The 19888-nt window shown below is 37.5% G+C and overlaps 1 protein-coding gene across 1 annotated transcript in view; it reads right to left on the bottom strand.

Annotated features, from left to right (window-relative positions):
* Nucleotides 1–986: 986 nt before the first annotated feature.
* LOC145011255 (uncharacterized) overlaps nucleotides 987–19888 on the bottom strand; it is a 36702-nt gene continuing 17800 nt past the window's right edge. The window contains exons 2-11 of the mRNA XM_078969939.1: nucleotides 2672–2942; nucleotides 2542–2583; nucleotides 2368–2394; nucleotides 2270–2323; nucleotides 2116–2200; nucleotides 1959–2046; nucleotides 1702–1757; nucleotides 1377–1497; nucleotides 1101–1283; nucleotides 987–1007 (exon numbers count right to left, since the gene is read on the bottom strand). Of these exons, the coding sequence (XP_078826065.1) occupies nucleotides 987–1007; nucleotides 1101–1283; nucleotides 1377–1497; nucleotides 1702–1757; nucleotides 1959–2046; nucleotides 2116–2200; nucleotides 2270–2323; nucleotides 2368–2394; nucleotides 2542–2583; nucleotides 2672–2942 (948 nt within the window). The remainder of the gene's footprint in view (nucleotides 1008–1100; nucleotides 1284–1376; nucleotides 1498–1701; nucleotides 1758–1958; nucleotides 2047–2115; nucleotides 2201–2269; nucleotides 2324–2367; nucleotides 2395–2541; nucleotides 2584–2671; nucleotides 2943–19888) is intronic.

The following is a 19888-nucleotide window of genomic DNA, read 5'->3' as shown; positions in this document are numbered from 1 at the left end:
AGGTAGAGTCGTCGTTGGGATTTGGAGATAGCGAGTATGCGAGATCTTAGACTTTCCACGAGGTGAGTTTTCTCACTATACTGTACGCGGAAGGGTTTTATTGTGTGACCGGAAGGTCAGATATGTTATGAGTTATATGCATTGTATGTGATAAGTTAATCGTTTATATGTGCCATGTATGATATGCTTGATATGGGCCGGAAGGCATGATGTTATGGGCTGGAAGGCGTATATGTTATGGGCCGGAAGGCGTTGTGATATGGACCGTAAGGTTGATGCAGGTAGGACCGGAAGGTTTACCTAGTCGGGACGGAAGTCCCCTGAGACACATGGACCGGAAGGTTAGGGCCTGGAAAGGCGTATGTGCGTAAGTTGTATTTTGGGGAACTCACTAAGTATTTATGCTTACAGTTGTTGTGTTATGTGTTTCAGGTACTAGCGAGGACCGTGGGAAGGCGCCGACGTGATTGTACACACTGTCGGAGAAACTGTTTTTATGATCATGGGATGTATTTTGTTATGATAACATTGTTCACGTTTGAATTTGGAATATTAAACGATGGTTTTTGATGTTTGCAAAAATTAAAATTTGTTTTAAAATTTACGTTGTTACAGCATGCAATTGCAAAATGGAACACATATTCAAATATCACACCAAAGCATAAATCAACCATTTTTCTCCAACTTTACATTCAACAACTGTTTTCCTGGACCATCTGGAGATATTTTTGGAGTTTTTGATGTAGATTTCGCTTTAAGACCGATGTTGCATTCAAAATCTTCATTGGACTTGTGTCGTTTTTGTCAATAGTGGAAGGAGTTATGTTATCGTCCGTGTCAAAAACTGCATCCTAAAAAAATATAATCGTATAATATTATTATTGCTAAAATGAATTTTTGTTTAAGAACATACGTAAAAATTTTAAAACGTATTTAACCATTAAATTTTTGATCTCTTGAGATTGCAAATCGACCGAACCAAAATCTCACGACCGTGAATTAGAAGGCTGTATAATACAAAAAATAAACAATAAAATAATGTCCTAAAAAGTAAAAGAATATTTAAATAAAATACAACGAAAAATAAGTAATAAAATAACCTGTGACTCGGTGAACTTATTTTCAAGTTGTTCGATTAAAGTCTTATCATCACTGATTCTATCAATATCATATTGGTTGTTTTTGTTGGAGACATTGAATTTTGTAACATAAATTTTAAAGGCGAATTTCAAACATTTCAACGCATTAATTTTCCCCGGATAAAAACCAACATCGTCTCCATGCTGCAATTGAACAAAATTAAAAAAAAAATATTTTGCTTAAAGTGATTGTATATAACAATTTTTTATTTAATTATCATCAAATAAGGAGAAGACCTCGCTCATTTTTTGAACAAACTCTTTAGCTGACTGTTTCAACATATACTTCCCTTCTCTCTTAAACATGGTTAATGTTAGAGTTCCAATATTATTTTGCACACGTATAGGAATCATAAACCTATAAAGAATTGATCATAATATTAATATTGTGATAAAGATGAAATATTAGATAGTTCATTAAGATTCAAGTGTAAAGTAACATCCTTGGAACAACCAAAGTGGTAGTTTTTATGCAATTTTCATTATGAAATTCATAAGACTTTGTTTGATAAGTATCAATTTCATTGCTTTTCCAAAACAGTTGGTACATGCTTGATAATACCATTTTTGGTTTTGTAAAATTCCCTTTATAGTATCCACCATAACAAAATTGCATTTCTACAAAAAAAAGGTATGTACTTTAGATTAACATACATAACACAAACGCAAACGAAATATATTTAAATTATATAATACAAACAAAAAAAACACAAAACATGATCAAAATATTTAAAGCAACATATTAAGTTTAAACAAACAATAATACATGAAATACCTTGTTCCCAAACCTCAATGATACCCTTCAGGTTATTTTTTTACCATGAAATCATCATATGCAGAAATTTGATTGGATGAAATAAATGAAAATGTATTTGTAGATGAATCGGGACGATCATCTCCATCCAAACTTTATGTATACAAAAAAATAGTCATGTAAAGTATAATTGTATAATAAACACAATAAAAAATAGGTTACCTTTTGTTGAAATTAGTAATCTCATCTATGTCATAGTTAATGAACAACTTGGAAGAGGTAAAGTAGGTGTTTACATTTGGACGATCTATAACAAAAATATATAAATATTATTTTAATGAGGATAACATAAATATTAATAACATAAATTGAATACCTCTCCAAACATTAATCTGACCAAACTGAAGAATACCAACGATACGACGATTATCTGGATTGTTATGTATTAATCAAGCATATTGTATACATATTTACCCCACAAATTGACATGAAGTTGCAAACCTTTAAAAAGAAATTATTTTATAAAAAATGATATATTAAGATAATACAATTTAAAATTTATAAATTAGAAGATGTAAACATATAAGAAAATTAACTTTGTATCTTGGATGCAGATGTTTAGACTGTGTTTTGATTTATTTGGATGACCTTGTTGTATCTCAGCAATTGTCACAACCAAACCAATAACATCTATAAAACAAAAAAAAGGCAAATGAAGGTTATGTTGGGAATTGGAAAACATAATATTATATTTAAACATATAATGATATGTACTAACGAACATATGTATCTTGAGGATGAGTCAATGATAACACAGTTTGAAAATCAACAAATGAAAACCCAAACACAGATCCAGAGAAATCGTTACACTCTGTAATAACGGTTTGTTGGACGGATGTGGATTTTTGATCATGAAGAGTTAATTTAAAACTACCTGTCTTCAGTGCTGCAAAGTTTGGACCTCTGATGTAAAATGTCATCCCATCATTTACTACATTTTTGAATCGATGTAAGTTTTGTTTGGAGACCATTGCTTGGATTTTATTCGCCTAAAAATATTCAACACAATAAGAAAAACTTGTAAAGTAATTAAAAATATGAAATATGTTTAAGAAATATATAAAAATAATTTTTGTAAGATACATGTTCATCCATTAAGATCATTTCAATTGACTAAATTTCATTGTTGTTGTAGAAAGACATTTGATGTCAAAGGTTTATGAGAGGAAGCTTGAAAGTCAAGTCATTCCTAGTTATAACCACATCAACTATGAAGGTAAGATTTGGTGCTGCCAGTTATCGATATAATAAAAGTAGAAAAAATAAAATTTAATTAAATAGAAGAGTTTCATACCAATTGTAATCAATACTCTTTAATGTTTGCCGAAATAAAATACCGAAAATCCATAAAGATTATAAAGGTGTTAAATTAATTTGCTTTTCAAACATAACTGAATGAAAAAAGAATTATTGCCTAATTTCATAGGAGAGCCCCACTCTATTTCATGAATATTTATTTTCCTACCATTAGTTTGCAAGGTATATATGAATATTATAAGATTCTCATCCCCTTCAAAATATAGCAAATAATCTCACTTTTAATTACGACACATATTTGTGATGGTTTATTTTAATGGTATGTGGACGTAGATAATTTTTTTTACAGAAATGGTGTAATTAAAGAAAGATAAACAATATCGTCAATAGAGAAAAAAAAATAACAGAAATGCAACAATATGAATAAGTATATAAGATTTTTGACCATAACATACACAATAACAATCAAAATCAGTAAACTTTTTGTTGCAATTATTAGGTATCAATAACCTTCTGTAAACAAAAGGGCATAATATGCAATTTATTAAAGATAAACAATATCGTTTCTTTGATGCGTATATAGTTCACTAATCAACAGAAGAAGAAATATACACATACCAAGTGTAGTTTCTAAATAAACAATTTTTATACAAAAATGATCTAATTAGACAAATATAAAAAAATTCTTTTTTTTTCTGCATCATAGTTCACTAATCAACAAGTTTTTGTGATCATATATTTTCATCAAGTTGTTTTTAGTGTGACCATATATTATCTAGCAATATAATTCTATAATGCATCTTGGAATATAGATCTTTCAGAAACATCTTCATTCGACATCGAAGCATCAATATTAATTTCCACTTTCTCAATTTTGCCTTTTGAAAACACATATTTTATTTTAGATTTTTCTGAGATCCATTTTGGTAGCTACAACATTGCTTCCTGCAAACATAAATAATTTTCATATGCATCATTTATTTGTTCTTTTGAATATATGATCAATGATTGATATTCTTTGCCTTTGTTTTCCAACCAATGATCAAAATTATGGAAATTATATTTACCTTTAGAAAAGATAAGCATCAACCTTTTCTTTGAATTAAGATTTAGAAAATTGTGATAATTTGGTCTAAACTTCATATTTTTTTTTGATACTGGTGGTGTTTCTTACTTGATTTGTTTGTGATAAAGATTGTTGTGATTTTTTTTGAAATGGATTCTAAAAATATCGAAAACCAACTCGAACAACCTTGTTGAAAATGATTTTGGGAATTATTTAGAAAATAATTTTGAAAACCTTTTAGTTCAATTCAATTCGTTGAGATAATTACGTTAAATTTTGATTTTCTTTATTCCAAACCGAACTACTTATTAATAATCCATAATATGAATAAATTTTAATGGCAATAAAAAGTTAATGTTCCAAAAGAAGGTCAAACAATGTGACCCACAACCACTTTGTAATATGCTCTCATTTAATAATCATTTTTTTTACGTAAATATAGTTAAAAACATCAAATGAGATGGTTTCAAATTAATATAAAATATTTAAGAGTAAACAATTTGTTTTATTTAATAATAACTATTAAAAAAAACGTGTGTAGTGCCACCGGTTGGTTTTAAAAGACCATCCAAAAAAACCAACACCAACTGGTGGTACTACACGGATTTTTTTAATAGTTATTACTAAATAAAACAAATTATTTACTCTTAAATATTGTATATTAATATTATTTTATGGTATTTAGCTATGAAACCAATTGTTTACTTTGAAACCATCTCATTTGATGTTTTTAACTCTATTTACGTAAAAAAAAAATATATTATTAAATGACAACCTATTACAAAGTGGTCGAGGGTCACATTGTTTGACCTTCTTTTGGAACATTAATTTTTTTATTGCCTTTTAAATTTATTCATATTATGGATTATTAATAAGTAGTTCGAGTTGGAATAAAGAAAATCAAATTTTAACGTAATTATATCAACTTGAATTGAATTGAACTAAAAGATGTTCAAAATTATTTTCTAAATAATTCCCAAAATCATTTTCAACAAGGTCATTCAAACTGGTTTTCTAACATTTTCAAAATCCGTTTCAACAAAAACCACAAAATCTTTATCACAAACAAATCAAATAAAAAACACAACCAATGTTATCAAGAAAAATATGAATTTTAGACCAAATGATCACAATTTTCTAAATCTTAATTCAAGAAAAAGGGTGATGCTTATCTTTTCTAAAGGTAAATATAATTTCCATAATTTTGATCATTGGCTGGAAAACAAAAGCAAAGAATATCAATCATTGATCATATATTCAAAAGAACACATAAATGATGCATATGAAAATTATTTATGTTTGCAAAGCAACGTTGTAGCTACCAAAATGGATCTCAGAAAAATCCAAAATAAAATATGAGTTTTCAAAAGGCAAAATTGAGAAAGTGGAAATTAATATTGATGCTTCGATGTCATATGAACATGTTTCTGAAAGATCTATATTCCAAGATGCATTATAAAATTATATTGTTATATAATATATGATCACAAATAGTCACACTAAAAACAACTTGGTGAAAATATATTATGTATAAGAACTTGATTGGTGATAGATAAATATATAATTAACTGTAAATTATTTATTTCATAGAAATATTAATTTTCAATTCTAAGATTCAAAAGATATCATAATATATTATGATGTTTGATTTATTATGTCATGTACATATTTTTTTTGACAATGAGGAATTTTTTTTCTTATATGGATTTATGTGTTTTATAAGTTATAGAAATTAAAAAAGTTTTATTAGAAAAACTAGCTTCTTCTTTATATAAAATATTCAAGGAGACCATAAAGGAAAATGAACACATGTTTGCATTTATTTAATCACGAAACCATGTTCATACACTTGTAGCATTTTGTTTCTAGATGCATGGTACATTAAAGCACCAAGACTTAATGGGTAAGGACTTATATTAAGACGATGAAGGTTTGTGTGGATAAGATACACTTCAAGTATTAAGAGTAAAGAGAAACTTAAGCATCGAAAAATAAAGAACATAATTAAAAGACACAGAGAGCTCTCCAAATTGTTTCTTTCACCAAGAAAGAGGTTTTGTCCTCACCAAAAAGTCAGTTGTCACAAAGACGATTGCGACACAAAGTCGTGTTCACAACATTAGGATTTTCCCTAATGTTGTATATCTTAAAGGGATTTTATCTAATCTATACTAAGAAACGATCTTATCACAAAGATATCGGATCTATGATTTATTCTATACTTATCTATACAATACGTCATATACAAAAGATTAAATAGAATAAATATGCTATACAATGACGTTATTAAGATTGATATTTTGGCGCTGTCGATGTAGTTGATTTCGATGCTGAAAAATAGTGTTAGAGTGTTTGACTCATCAGATCATAAGGTGTGACCTTATAATCTTTCCTTATCTGATGATGTCAAAACCAATCTTCAATGAAGTCTTTAGTTCATTCTTCGCTTGAGAATAAGAATGAATGTTTAACTCTTTAGCTTTAACGAATGCTCCCGCTGAAAATAAGAGTGACTTCCCATCTTTTGATTTTCAAGCAGTTGAGACAACAGATCCGAATTGGTTCTGAAGAGCAGCGAACGAACAAAGAAATGATAAGCTGAGAATGAATATGAACTGAGAATGTTTAAATCAGTTTAACTCCCCCTTATATTGCGCTTGGTTCCCTTTGATTAACTCTTGGTTGAATATCCATTTCTCCCCCTTTTTGACAACAACTGGAGAATAAAATTGAAGGAGAGTACCAGTGATGCACCTTGTTAGTGTAGCATATGATTGTGATATCTTTTGATTGTGTGGGTTAAAACTATCAATCATTAACATAGTATTGTGAGATCTCATCTGCGTGTAGTGACATACACACATATGCTGAATCATAAATGTAACGCTTGGTTCATGTATTATCTTTTTTTTCAAAATTTTAAGGTTTTAGACTAGGTCTCGACAAGTTGGGGAGCTCCAACTTGTCGTGTAGGGATCAATATGGACGCAGGTTATGGACTCAACTCTACATGTTGGGGGAGCCCCAACTCGACGAGTAGACACTGGAAAAGAAAACCATCATGCCCTAAACCCCTTAGTAAGTTTCATACGTGTGTTTTAATCCCTTGGATGCCATGCAGGGATGTAAAATTAGCAAGTTTACATGGTAGTTAACCATAGGGGATTGGATCTGTAGTTTTGGCATTTGGATTCGACTAGAAAGGACTGAATATGAAAAGACTGAAGGAACTTGACAAGTTGCGTAGCCATCTCGAAGAATTGAGTGGGGTTTCCTACTTTCTGGACTCTGAGTAAACTTGGTGAGTCGATGAGATAACTCCACGAGTTAGTTAGGGATTTTCTTGGTTTTCTGAGTTCTGAAGGAACTCGACGAGTTGCTAGATGCACTCGACGAGTTAGGTCAACATGGATTGTTGACCTTGACTTTTGACCATGATTGACCAAGTTTGACTTATTAGTTGAGTTCGGAGTTACGAGTTGGGATTTGATCTTATCAATCCAGCATTCGTGAGAAGGTGAGTCTCCTCTCCATACCAATGGGTCGAAGGCACCAAAGCTGGCCCATTCTGTGTTATGTGGAACACTAGTTGCATCTGTAATATGTGACATGATAGTTATACTTGTGATACTAGTATGGAAGACCCCGGGGGGTTCCCGTGGAGGTAGAATAAGACCACATGGGGGTTCCCATGGCATTGAGTGTAGGAGCTTGGAGGGTTTCCATGGCATCCCAATATGTTTGCATATGTAGTTTGTTTGATATTCATGTGTTAGGGAAGACCATGTGGGGGTTCCCATGGAACGCAGTTAAGACCACGTGGGGGTTCCCATGGAAAGCAGTTAAGACCATGTGGGGGTTCTCATGGCAGCCAATTACGACCATGTGGGGGTTCCCATGGTAGTGGGTTAAGACCACGTGGGGGTTCCAGTGGCATCCGGTGTAAGACCTTGGAAGGTCTCCTTGGCATCCTTATATGTTTATATGCATGAATTATGTAGCTTATATGGCTGATATGGTTTATATGATTTTGTTGATTGCGTGGGGCATGTTATGGGGAAGTCACTAAGCGTTAGCTTATAGTTCGTTGATTGTTTCAGGTACTTCAGGAGACAAGGGAAAGGGCCCGACATGATGGAGCGACATGCACTCTCTAGTGTTTTAGTTGGGACACTGATGTTTTTGGATAATTTATTTGATATTATGGATTTTTGAAAACAATTGTGGATTGAAATATTATGTCTATTAAGAATGATTTTGTTATTTAAATATGAAAAGTTTTCTTGAAAATTTTGGATGTTACAAATTAGTATCAGAGCCTTGGTTTGAGGGATTCGAGCACACTCTCGGGTGTGTCAAGACTTAAACTAAGGCAATTGTAAAATTGTTTTCAAAATCAAAAGTTAAAACTTCTTAAGACCGAAAAAGGGAGAGTGCAATACGCGTAATCGGCGGAGCTCAAGTAAGTGGTTCCCCGGTATGATTAGCCATGCTATACTGATATTTTGATTATGATAGTCGAAAAGATTTTTCTATGTGTATGCTTCAAAAATTGTATAGGGTTAGGATCTTATACCTTATAATGATTGATTTGGCCTTATTTCCTATTCATTGTCTAGTTGTGGTCCTAGGGTAGAGTATGTTATTCAAAAGTCTATTTGATCCTGTTCTGTGTATAATTTGTATACATAGGGCAGCCTGTTATGTCTGTTGTGATTCTAGTTTGACGGGTTTGAACAAATCATAGGATAGCCTATGATTTGAGTTATGTAATAGCCTGTGAGATATGTTTTGTTCTAGGACGAATTAGAGTTATCAGGTAGAGCCTTGGGGAAGGTATAGGTATGTGTGGAAGGTAGTATTGGGCCTGTACTACTGAAATTACAAGACATATACACAAACTAATGCTAGATCTGGAAGCTCTAAGGAGAACCGGTGTGGAAGGATCCCCATTTTTAATATCTTGATCATTTTTTGTGGTATTTCGGAGTAGGATGGTGGTGACGCGTCCAGGAGCAGGGGGATCGGGATCAGGATCTGGGTCAGGCTACGATACTGAGCCCATTGATGAGATGTTGCGCGAGCTTATTGCCGCCGAGGTTACGAGAGGCATACTTGACGCTACCCCAATGATTTTTGGGATAGTTAAGGAAGGGATGATGGAGCTCATCGAGGAGCAGCTCAGGTCTTTCCGAGCAGAGATTGCTGCAGGCCAAGTCGGGGCCTGAACTATCTCGTTTTGAGATTTCAAGGCATGCAGAGTGCCTGAGTTCTTTAGGGATAGGGAACCCATAGCTAGTCGATGTTGGGTGGTAGACATGGAGAATTCCCAGCACACGAGCTTTTTCCCCAAGGCAGCAAAGGTGGGGTTTGTCTCGTTTTGTAACAACATAAATTTCCAAAACAATTTTTTCATTTTTAACATGATAAAAACTTGATTCATAATTCTCAAAACACATATGTCTCAATTGTTAACAAAAGAAAATACAATCCCAGAATCATAAAAACAATCTCCTGTCGGTGTGTACAATCATGCCAATGCCTTGCCGCCATCCTCGAAACTACCTGAAACACATAAAACATAATACGATAAGCATTAAAGCTTAGTGAGTTCCATAAATTCTGGTCCCACAACTCATATGGACCCTCCTGTCCCTCAACTCAGCATCATAATATATTACTCATAAAGCATAACACAAGTAAATAACAAGATTTCTCATTACACAGTTCATGCATATAGGACCCCCTGGTCACACATAAGGTTTATCACTCATGGTAAGTATAGTGAGAAGACTCACCTCAGGAAAACTCGGAAAGTCTCGAACTTGAAATACTTATCTAGCCTCCGCCTAATTACACAAACTAAATCACCTCTAGTTAACAATGATTCTCAAAGGCTAGACTAATCCCTTCTTATAATCTCTCAGAAGGGGAAAAGACCATTTTACCCTCTCCTGGTCCAAATGTCTAAATGTTGACCAACCCTAAAAGTCAATGAAAGTCAACTCCAATCAACAGTCCAACCTTGACCAAACTTGTTGAGTGCACTCGGGTGACTCGGCGAGTCCATCTATGTTCTCTGAATCCTCCTAAGGCCTCACTCGACTCGTCAAGTTAACCTTTTACTCGACGGGTTACCATTGATCACGAATCGCGGAGCAACACGATCCGGCTCGTCAAGTCCTCTCATGGACTCGACGAGTTTCCTCCATGAAAATGCTCAAATGACCTTCTAAGGTCAGATCTATTTCTGTAACTTATAGATATGACCTTCTAACACCCAAAAGTCACGTAAAGGTCCCATCTTTACATTCATGCATCACACATATGGCTCTATTTGATGAAATAACTCATAAAATGGTAACCTAGACTCAAAACTCTCATGGGACTGCATAAAGCTAGATGGTTAGGACTCTCTGGAACTCTTAAGGTCTAGATCCAAAGTCTATTCCTCAATGGGACTCAATATACTCAAAATACCAACTAAAGAAGGGGTAGAGAAACCCTAGATTCATGGGATCTACTATATACATGAAAATAGGCATGGATTCATACCTCAAACAGCAACCTTTGATGAAGTGATAGCAGATCTGTGCTCCTTAATCAGCCTAGGTTTGAATCCCCTCCTTCCTACTTGTAAGAATGCACAAATGGTGAAGAATTAGCTCCTTCCCTCACTCTCTAGGCTCTCTGGTTGGATAGGGTTTCTCAAGTGGGTGTGTGGCCGCAAATGAAGACGATAAATGCCTTTAAATAGGGCTCAGGCCCGAAGATTTAGGGTTTTTGTCAACAGCGCGGACTCGTCTAGTCGACTCTCTGACTCGTCGAGTCCACTCATTAATCCGAGTAATCAGTCGCGATCCTACTTGATGTGTTTAGGCGCCAACTCATCGAGTCCCTCTTCTCATCTCAAAACACATATTGAATTTACGATACCTGGAAATCCGAATGTTACAATTCTCCCCCACTAGAACTAGACTTCGCCCTCGAAGTCTCATTCTACAAACAACTCTGGATGTTGCTCCCGCATCCCCGCTTCCGGCTCCTAATTCAACTCTAGTGGCACTACTCTGGATGTTACTCAGAACCTTGATCTTCCGATCCAAGATCGCAATTGGCCTCTCAATGTAGTTTAGGCTGGCATCCACCTGAATATCCTCTAGTGGCACTACTACCGTCTCATCGGCTATACACTTCCTAAACTAGGATACGTGGAAGGTATCATGAATGTGGCTCAACTCCACAAGTAGCTCCAAACGGTATGCTACCTTACCCACTCTCGCGGTCACCCTAAACGGACCAATGTATTGGGGCCCCAGCTTACCCTTCTTCCTGAATCGGATCACTCCTTTCCAAGGAAATACCTTCAGGAGTACGAAATCTCCAACTTGAAATTCGAGCTCGGATCGCCGCCTATCTGCATAACTCTTCTGAAGGCTCTGGGCTGTCAGTAATCTGTGCTTGACCTGATGTATTTGCTCAGTCATCTTAAGCACTATCTCAGTGTTACCCATCACTCATTTCCTACCTCACCCTAACAGATGGGAGTCTGACATCTCATCCCATACAAAAGCTCAAAGGGAGGCATACCAATACTCGAATGGTGGCTGTTGTTGTAAGAAAACTCAGCTAGAGGTAGGTATGTGTCCTAACTTCCCCCGAAGTCCAAAACACATGCTTGAAGCATGTCCTCGAGCATATGTATCGTTCGCTCACTCTGGTCATCCGTCTGTGGGTGGTAAGCAGTACTGAAGTGCAATCTTGTACCGAGCTCCTCATGGAACTTCTTCCAGAACCTGGAAGTGAAACGTACATCTCTGTCTAACACAATCGAGATCGGCACTCCATTCCATGACACCACCTCTCTAACATATATCTTTGCCAGCCTCTCCGCAAAAGAGCTCTCACTGATAGCAAGGAAGTGAGAGCTCTTCGTCAGCCACTCCACAATCACCTAAATTGCATCAACACCCCTCGCGATCCTTGGAAATTTGGTGATGAAGTCTATAGAAATTTGTTCCCACTTCCACTGGGGAACCTCTAGTGGCTGTAACTTGCCATGCGCATGCTGGTGCTCGGCCTTAACCCGACGACGGGTCAAGCACCTCTCTACTACCCACGTAACATCCTTCTTCATACATGGCCACCAATAATCTCTCTTCGGTTCCAAATACATCTTAGTGGCCCTGGGATGGATCGAGAATCTTGACCTGTGCACCTCCTCCATCGGTATGCTACGTGTCCTGCCCATAAATGGCACCTAGATCCGACCATGAAAGGTCATAAGCCCTCGACTATCGGTAACAAATTCGGATACCTGCACAAACACCTGCTCTCTCTTGTGGTTATTCGGTCTCACAACCTTTGCCTGGGCCTCTCGAATGGTATCTGACACCAGAGTCACTACCATCATCTTCATACATATATCTTGAAACGAGGCACTCTCTGCCCTGCGGCTCAAAGCATCAGCTACAACGTTAGCCTTGCCTGAGTGGTATAGGATCTCGCAGTCGTAATGCTTTACCACATCCAACCATCTCATCTGGCACATATTTAGGTTGGGCTGATCCATCAGATACTTCAAGCTCTTATGGTCCATGTATATGGTACACTGAACACCATAGAAATAATGTCTCCGTATCTTGAGGGCGAACACCACTGCCCCCAACTCTAAATCGTGGGTGGGATACCTTGTCTCATGAGGCTTCAACCGCCTTGATGCGTATGCTATCACATGCCTTCTCTGCATAAGCACCGCACCCAACCCCGATATAGATGCGTCACAATACACCAAGAAATCCTCCATTCCCTCCAGAAGGGCTAACACCAGTGCCTCGCATAATCTCTGGTGAAGAGTCTCAAACAAGTTCTACTACTCGGGACCCCAAGCAAAAGCAACACCCTTCCGGGTCAATCTGGTGAGGGGAACGATAATCTTAGAGAAATCTCTGATAAACCTCCAATAGTATGTGGCCAACCCGAGGAAACTCCTGATCTCGGTGGGGGATATCGGTACCCCCAACTCATAACAGCCTCACTCTTGGCCGGATCGACCAATATCCCATTCGGATTAACGAGGTGCCCCAAGAACTGGACCTCTCATAACCAAAAATCACACTTAGAGAATTTGGCATAAAGCCTCTCCGATCTCAATACTCCAAGGATCTCTCTCAGATGCTCCTCATGCTGCTCTCTGGGATCTCGAATATACTAGAATGTCATCGATGAACACAATCACCAATCAATCCACCATTGGTCTGCATACTCGGTTCATTAGATCCATGAATGCTGCTGGTGCATTGGTGAGCCCAAAAGGCATCACCAGAAACTCATAATGCCCATAACGAGTCCTAAACGTTGTTTTCGGGATATCCTCATCACGCACCCTCATCTGATGATATCCATGTTGGAATAGTGTCTAAGGCTATAACTATATTCGGTGGTGCATGGTCCTTTTGGGTTGCCTTCACCATAGCAACTTGAAGGATGATTTATTAAGAGAGAGAGTAAATATTATAAGGAATAATATTTAGCTATTTGATTAATATAAGTCATAAATTAATTGGTACTAATTTGGTGACTTAAAGAGATTAATTAAATAAGAGGGTATAAACTGTCAATTGTTTGATAGTTAGACTTTAGACTGTAAATCCATTAGGATGGACTTTGGACGGATTCTAAGAGCTTTAGGATAGCTCAAAATCGTCCATAAGGATATCTATGGAATGGATTTGGATAGCCTTAAGAGAAGATTATCCAATTAGGGTTTAGGGTGAAACCCTTAAGGAGTCTAAAGGTATAAATAGGCCCTTGGGATGTGGAATTCGGGTACAACCTTTTAGAACCTAAAGCAAGGAACCTCTGGTCGAATTCCATCCCCTCTCCTCTCTCCTAAAATCATCTTGCTTGCTATTGGTGTTTGTAAGCCATTAGAGGAGTGACAATTGTGACTCTAGAAGCTCCAAGACAAGAAGATCAACAAGGAACTCAAAGGTATGATTATAGATCTGTATTAATGTTTTTGTTTAACCTAATTAGCCATTAGAAGTCTTGGATTCAAAAGCATGTTTATTAGAAAGCCTAGAGCCAAGCAATAGGGTTTTGCATGCGCACATAGGAAAGTTCTTATGGCTAAAACCCAACAGTGGTATCAGAGCCTAGATTGGTTTTCTTTAAATTGTTGCTTGAATAACTGAAACAAACCTGCAAAATTCGATTTTTTGGGTTTTGAGTCACTGACTCGTCGAGTTCCAAGGTGGACTCGTCGAGTAGGCCTGACTCGTCGAGTCCCCTTGTGCACTCGGCGAGTCCAAGCGTCAGGAATGGCCAGATTCGGGATTTTTTCATAATTATCTTATGGAAACTTACCTTAATCATATTAGATCAATGTAAATCCGATTTTTTGATAAATATGACTGTTATCTTGATCTAATTAAAGATATTTATCATCTTATAAAATATTTAATTTCCTTATATGATAATAATTAATTATTTTTGGTAATTATCTTCAAAGAAATCAAGATAAATCAAATAAAGATAATTGGAATATTAAATTGTTAATTGGAATTATTTGTTATTTGATCCTCCATGTTTTTAAATGTTTAAAACCTACCCTATAGTTTTGAAATTTATATTTGTGATTAAAAGCTTTAATTTAGACAACTTAAATTTCAAATCCTAGATTTTGAAAAGTTTAAAATGCAACCCTATACCTATATGATATTATTAGAATAATATATATGTATAATTAAATGCTAGTCTTACCGCTAGTAGGCCTCATTCACGAAGCCGATCTATAAGGTGGGTATAAGGTTGCGGCCTATAAAATGGCGCTTAATGGGTGTACACTCACACCCACCGCTTGCTTGATTGGTGGAGGGTCGTTAGCCGAACGGGTAGGATAGGGCAACCTCATCCTCTCATTAAAAGTATAATAAGAAATACGAAGTAACTAAAAACTTTTTTAAAATTTCCCAATCTTAGTTACTTTAGGAAAAGTGAATTGATGCAATCCCATGAAATTACACTTTGCACCTTGCTAAGATGTTAGTGGAGCGTGTGTGGTTTACCGGCACACTAATTGGTTCTAAGCGAAGGTGGCAAAGGGTGATTCATTGTTTATCATAGTTCGATGGAGCGTGTGTGGTTTACCAGCACATCGAATAGGTGATCGTAACAATGAAGGCACCATGTAAATTTGCATGGTAATTCACACCCGCTTTGTGATCCTCGGCATCCCAGTCACAAACAAGAGGGGCATATCGAGATTTAAACATGCCATTGAATAGTTCAATGAATCTCATCCGAACCTAGGAATTCTCAAAAACACTTAGGACTAAAAGTTTAAGTTTTGTGATGGAGAATTAGTGAATCGTCATTCACTTACCTTCAATTTATTTGCATGTTGGATTACGGCATCCCTTTTCTAGTATGTAAATGTTATTGTTGGATCCTAGCCCTAATTTTTCTTATTGGGTGATAATTAGGGATTCTTGTTCTAATCTATCTTTGTCCTTTCTATAGATGTCAAACGCAAACAACGCTGCTGCTAGTTCTTTCACGTTGATGAGCCTTTGCCAAAAGGTCACCTTCGATGGAACGAACTTTGGCGAATGGATAAGATACATTCGCACCATTGCTCGCTATGAGGATAAAGAGTATGTCCTCGACGAGAAGCTCAAGAAAATCAACCCAGAAATTGCTACTCCCGCCGAAATCACCGCTTTTGAAACCCATGAGCGAGATGCGACGAAAGTACATTGCATCATGATCGCCACCATGAACTCCGAGTTCCAAAACTCCTACGAGGACATGTATCCATACGAGATGCATCAAGACTTGTTGGAGAGGTACCACCAAAACGCGAGACAAGAGCGTAACGAGATCTTCACTAACATGATTTCCGCTAAGATGGGTCATGGAGAATCTCTTACCGTGCACTTGCAAAAGATGCAAAGGTATGTCGACCGCCTTCGCAAGTTAAATGTTGACTTCGGCGAAGACTTGGCGATCGACATGGTGCTTCACTCTTTGCCTCCAATGTATAATCAATTTAGGATGACCTACCACATGAACAAAGAGGAGGTCACTCTAAGTAAACTCCAAGGTCTCTTGAGGGTTGCTGAGAGCAATTTCAAGGACAAGTCTGTTGCACCAACTCCCAATCCGTCTGCTGCTCCTGTCTTGGCTATTGGTCAAGGGAAGGGAAAGAAGAGGAAAGCTTCTTCAAATAACTATCGAAAGGTTAAAGCCCGAGATGGTTCCTCCTCTAGTGGGACCAAAGTTGATCCCTCTAAGCCCTGCTCTAACCCGAAGGAGGCAGAGTGCCACCACTGCCACAAGATAGGACATTGGAAGAGAAGCTGCCCGGATTACCTGCAAGCCATCAAGGAAGGAAAGATCAAGCCATCTTTCGCAGGTATATATGCAATAAAATCTAACGATTCTAATCATCCTATTTCTTGGGTTCTTGACACCGGTTGTGGTTATCACATTTGTTCTAATGTGCAGGGACTAAGAAGAAGTAGGGATGTGGAGCAAGGAAGGATCAATCTAATCATGGGGAATAGAAGATCGTCGCCTGTGACCAAGATTGGAGTGTATTCTTTGGTGCTTAAGAATAGTTTAGTTTTAGATTTGAACAATTGTTGCTATTCGCCAGAAATGGCTAGAAACATCATTTCGTTTCATGGTTTATATAGACAAGGTTTTAGATTTTCTTTTAATAATGAGAATGGTTCTATTTTGGCTTATCTAAATGGTGTCTTTTACTTTGAAGCTATACCATGTAATGGAATATATGAAACTGTTATGATTGTTGATAACTTAGGAAATGATGTTTTGAATATTGATTCTTCCACTAGTATGGATAAAGCATCCTTGTGGCATTGTCGTCTTGGACATGTCAACAAGAAACGCATAGCCCAACTCCAAAAGGATGGAGTGTTGGAGTCATTCGACCTTAGGGAAGATGACACATGCGAGTCTTGTTTACTTGGAAAGATGACTAAGTCACCCTTCACGAGTACTTGTGAAAGGGGTGAGGGACTATTAGACCTAATACATACCGATGTATGTGGACCTTTTAGATCAACCACGAAGGATGGGAACCGCTTCTATATGACCTTTACCGATGATTATAGTAGATATGGGTATATCTATTTAATCAAGCAAAAGTCAGAAACCTTTGAAAAGTTCAAAGAGTTCAAGAATGAAGTGGAGAATCAATTGGGCAGGAAAATCAAGATGCTTCGATCCGATCGAGGAGGAGAGTACCTAAGTCTTGAATTCCACGATTATCTCAAGGAGTGTGGAATAGTTTCGCAATTGACGCCCCCTAGGACACCACAATTGAATGGTGTGGCAGAAAGGCGTAATCGAACCTTATTGGATATGGTTCGCTCTATGATGAATCGTGATTCACTACCTATCTTCTTTTGGGGGTATGCCTTAGAGACTGCCGCCCATATCCTTAACCGAGTCCCTACCAAGAAGGTTGCCAAAACACCTCACGAGATGTGGACGGGGAAAGCTCCCTCGTTGGCACATATCAAGCTTTGGGGTTGCGAGGCTTTCGTAAGACGAGATACTCACGACAAGCTTGAACCTCGAAGTGAGCGATGTATTTTCATCGGCTACCCGCAAACTTCCTTTGGATATCTCTTCTATAGACCGAAAGATAATGTTATCTTTGTTGCGAGGAGAGGAGTTTTCCGAGAGTGAGAACTCATAAGCCAAGGAGATAGTGGGAGGCAAATCGAACTTGAAGAGATTCAAGAGTCGATAGATGAAGGAACCTCTACCGCTGGCTTTCAACCCGAGGAGGAAACTCCGGTTGAACCGATTGACGAATCCTTACCTCTTAGACGTTCCGATAGAGTTAGAGTTCATCCCCAGTTTTATGGTTTTCATATTACTACCGAAGGGGACACGTATATTAGTGATGGTACACTAGTAAATCTTGATGAACCTAATAGCTATAAGGAAGCCATGGCAGGCCCGGAATCTGCGAAATGGAAAGAGGCGATGGATAGCGAGATTCAATCCATGTACGATAACCAAGTTTGGAATTTGGTTGATTACGTGCCCGAACGTAAGACCGTAGGGTGCAAGTGGATCTTCAAGAAGAAGACCGACGTGGATGGGAACGTACACACGTATAAAGCGCGATTGGTTGTGAAGGGCTTTACTCAAACTCCCGGAGTTGACTATGATGAGACCTTTTCACCAGTTGCGAAGATTAAATCTATTAGAGTGATGCTAGCGATTGCCGCATTTCATGATTATGAGATTTGGCAAATGGATGTCAAGACCGCTTTCCTTAATGGAAAGTTGGCTGAGGATGTTTACATGGCTCAGCCAGAGGGGTTTGTGGATCCAGAGCATCCGAATAGAGTGTGTAAGCTCGAGAAGTCCATTTATGGACTTAAGCAAGCGTCTCGCAGATGGAATCTTTGCTTCGATGAGAAAGTCAAAGAGTTTGGATTTGTACGAAGCGAAGACGAATCTTGTGTATATGTCAAAGCCAGTGGGAGTGTAGTAAGCTTCCTCGTTCTATATGTCGATGACATATTACTCATAGGAAACGACATCCCGAATCTGCAGGAGGTTAAGTCCTGGCTCGGGAAGTGCTTCGCTATGAAGGACCTCGGAGAGGCTTCTTACATTTTGGGAATAAGGATAGTAAGAGAAAGAAGTAAGAGACTAATTGGACTTAGTCAGAATACTTACTTGGAGAAGGTACTAAAACGTTTTAGTATGGAAAACTCAAAGAAGGGAGAACTACCGATACAAGGAAATGCCAAGTTGAGTAAGACTCAAAGTCCGAGTACCGAAGCCGAGATAGCAGAAATGAGCCGAGTACCATACGCTTCCGCAGTTGGCTCAATCATGTACGCTATGACTTGTACTCGCCCTGATGTAGCCTTCGCTTTGAGCATGGTTAGCAGATATCAAGGGAACCCTGGCAAAGCACATTGGATTGCGGTGAAGAACATCCTTAAGTACCTTCGGAGGACGAAAGAATGGTTCTTAGTCCTTGGAGGGAGTGATGACTTGAAGGTGCGAGGGTATAGTGACGCCAACTTTCAAACCGACAGGGACAACTATCGTTCGCAATCGGGCTGGGTCTTTACCCTAAATGGAGGAGCAGTAACATGGAAAAGTTCCAAGCAGGAAACCGTAGCTGATTCAACGTGCGAATCAGAGTACATCGCAGCGAGCAAAGCGTCGAAGGAGGCAATATGGCTAAAGAACTTCATCGGTGATCTTGGAGTTGTGCCGGCCATAAAGGAGCCCATGGAGATTTTCTGTGATAACGAAGGTGCGGTTGCCTTGACCAAGGAACCGAGGGATCATGGTAGATCTCGACATATCGACAGAAAATATCACTTCATTAGACATCGTGTAGAAGAAGGGCAACTCGTAGTGAAGAGGATATCATCAGAAGATAACCCAGCAGATCCGCTTACGAAGGGACTGAGTAGGGTTAAGCACTTACAGCATGCTAGGAGTATTGGGCTGAAGGATGATATTAGCATAGATTAGATAGTATTAGAAACGTATAATAGATAAATGTAATTAACATTTGATGATTAAATAAAGAAGTTTTAT

The sequence above is a fragment of the Lactuca saligna genome, chromosome 1 (genome assembly GCF_052625555.1).
Source record: "Lactuca saligna cultivar CGN05327 chromosome 1, ASM5262555v1, whole genome shotgun sequence".
Lineage (NCBI taxonomy): Eukaryota > Viridiplantae > Streptophyta > Magnoliopsida > Asterales > Asteraceae > Lactuca > Lactuca saligna.
Note: the sequence above shows the minus strand (reverse complement) of the source record. Positions and strands in the feature narration are given on the sequence as shown.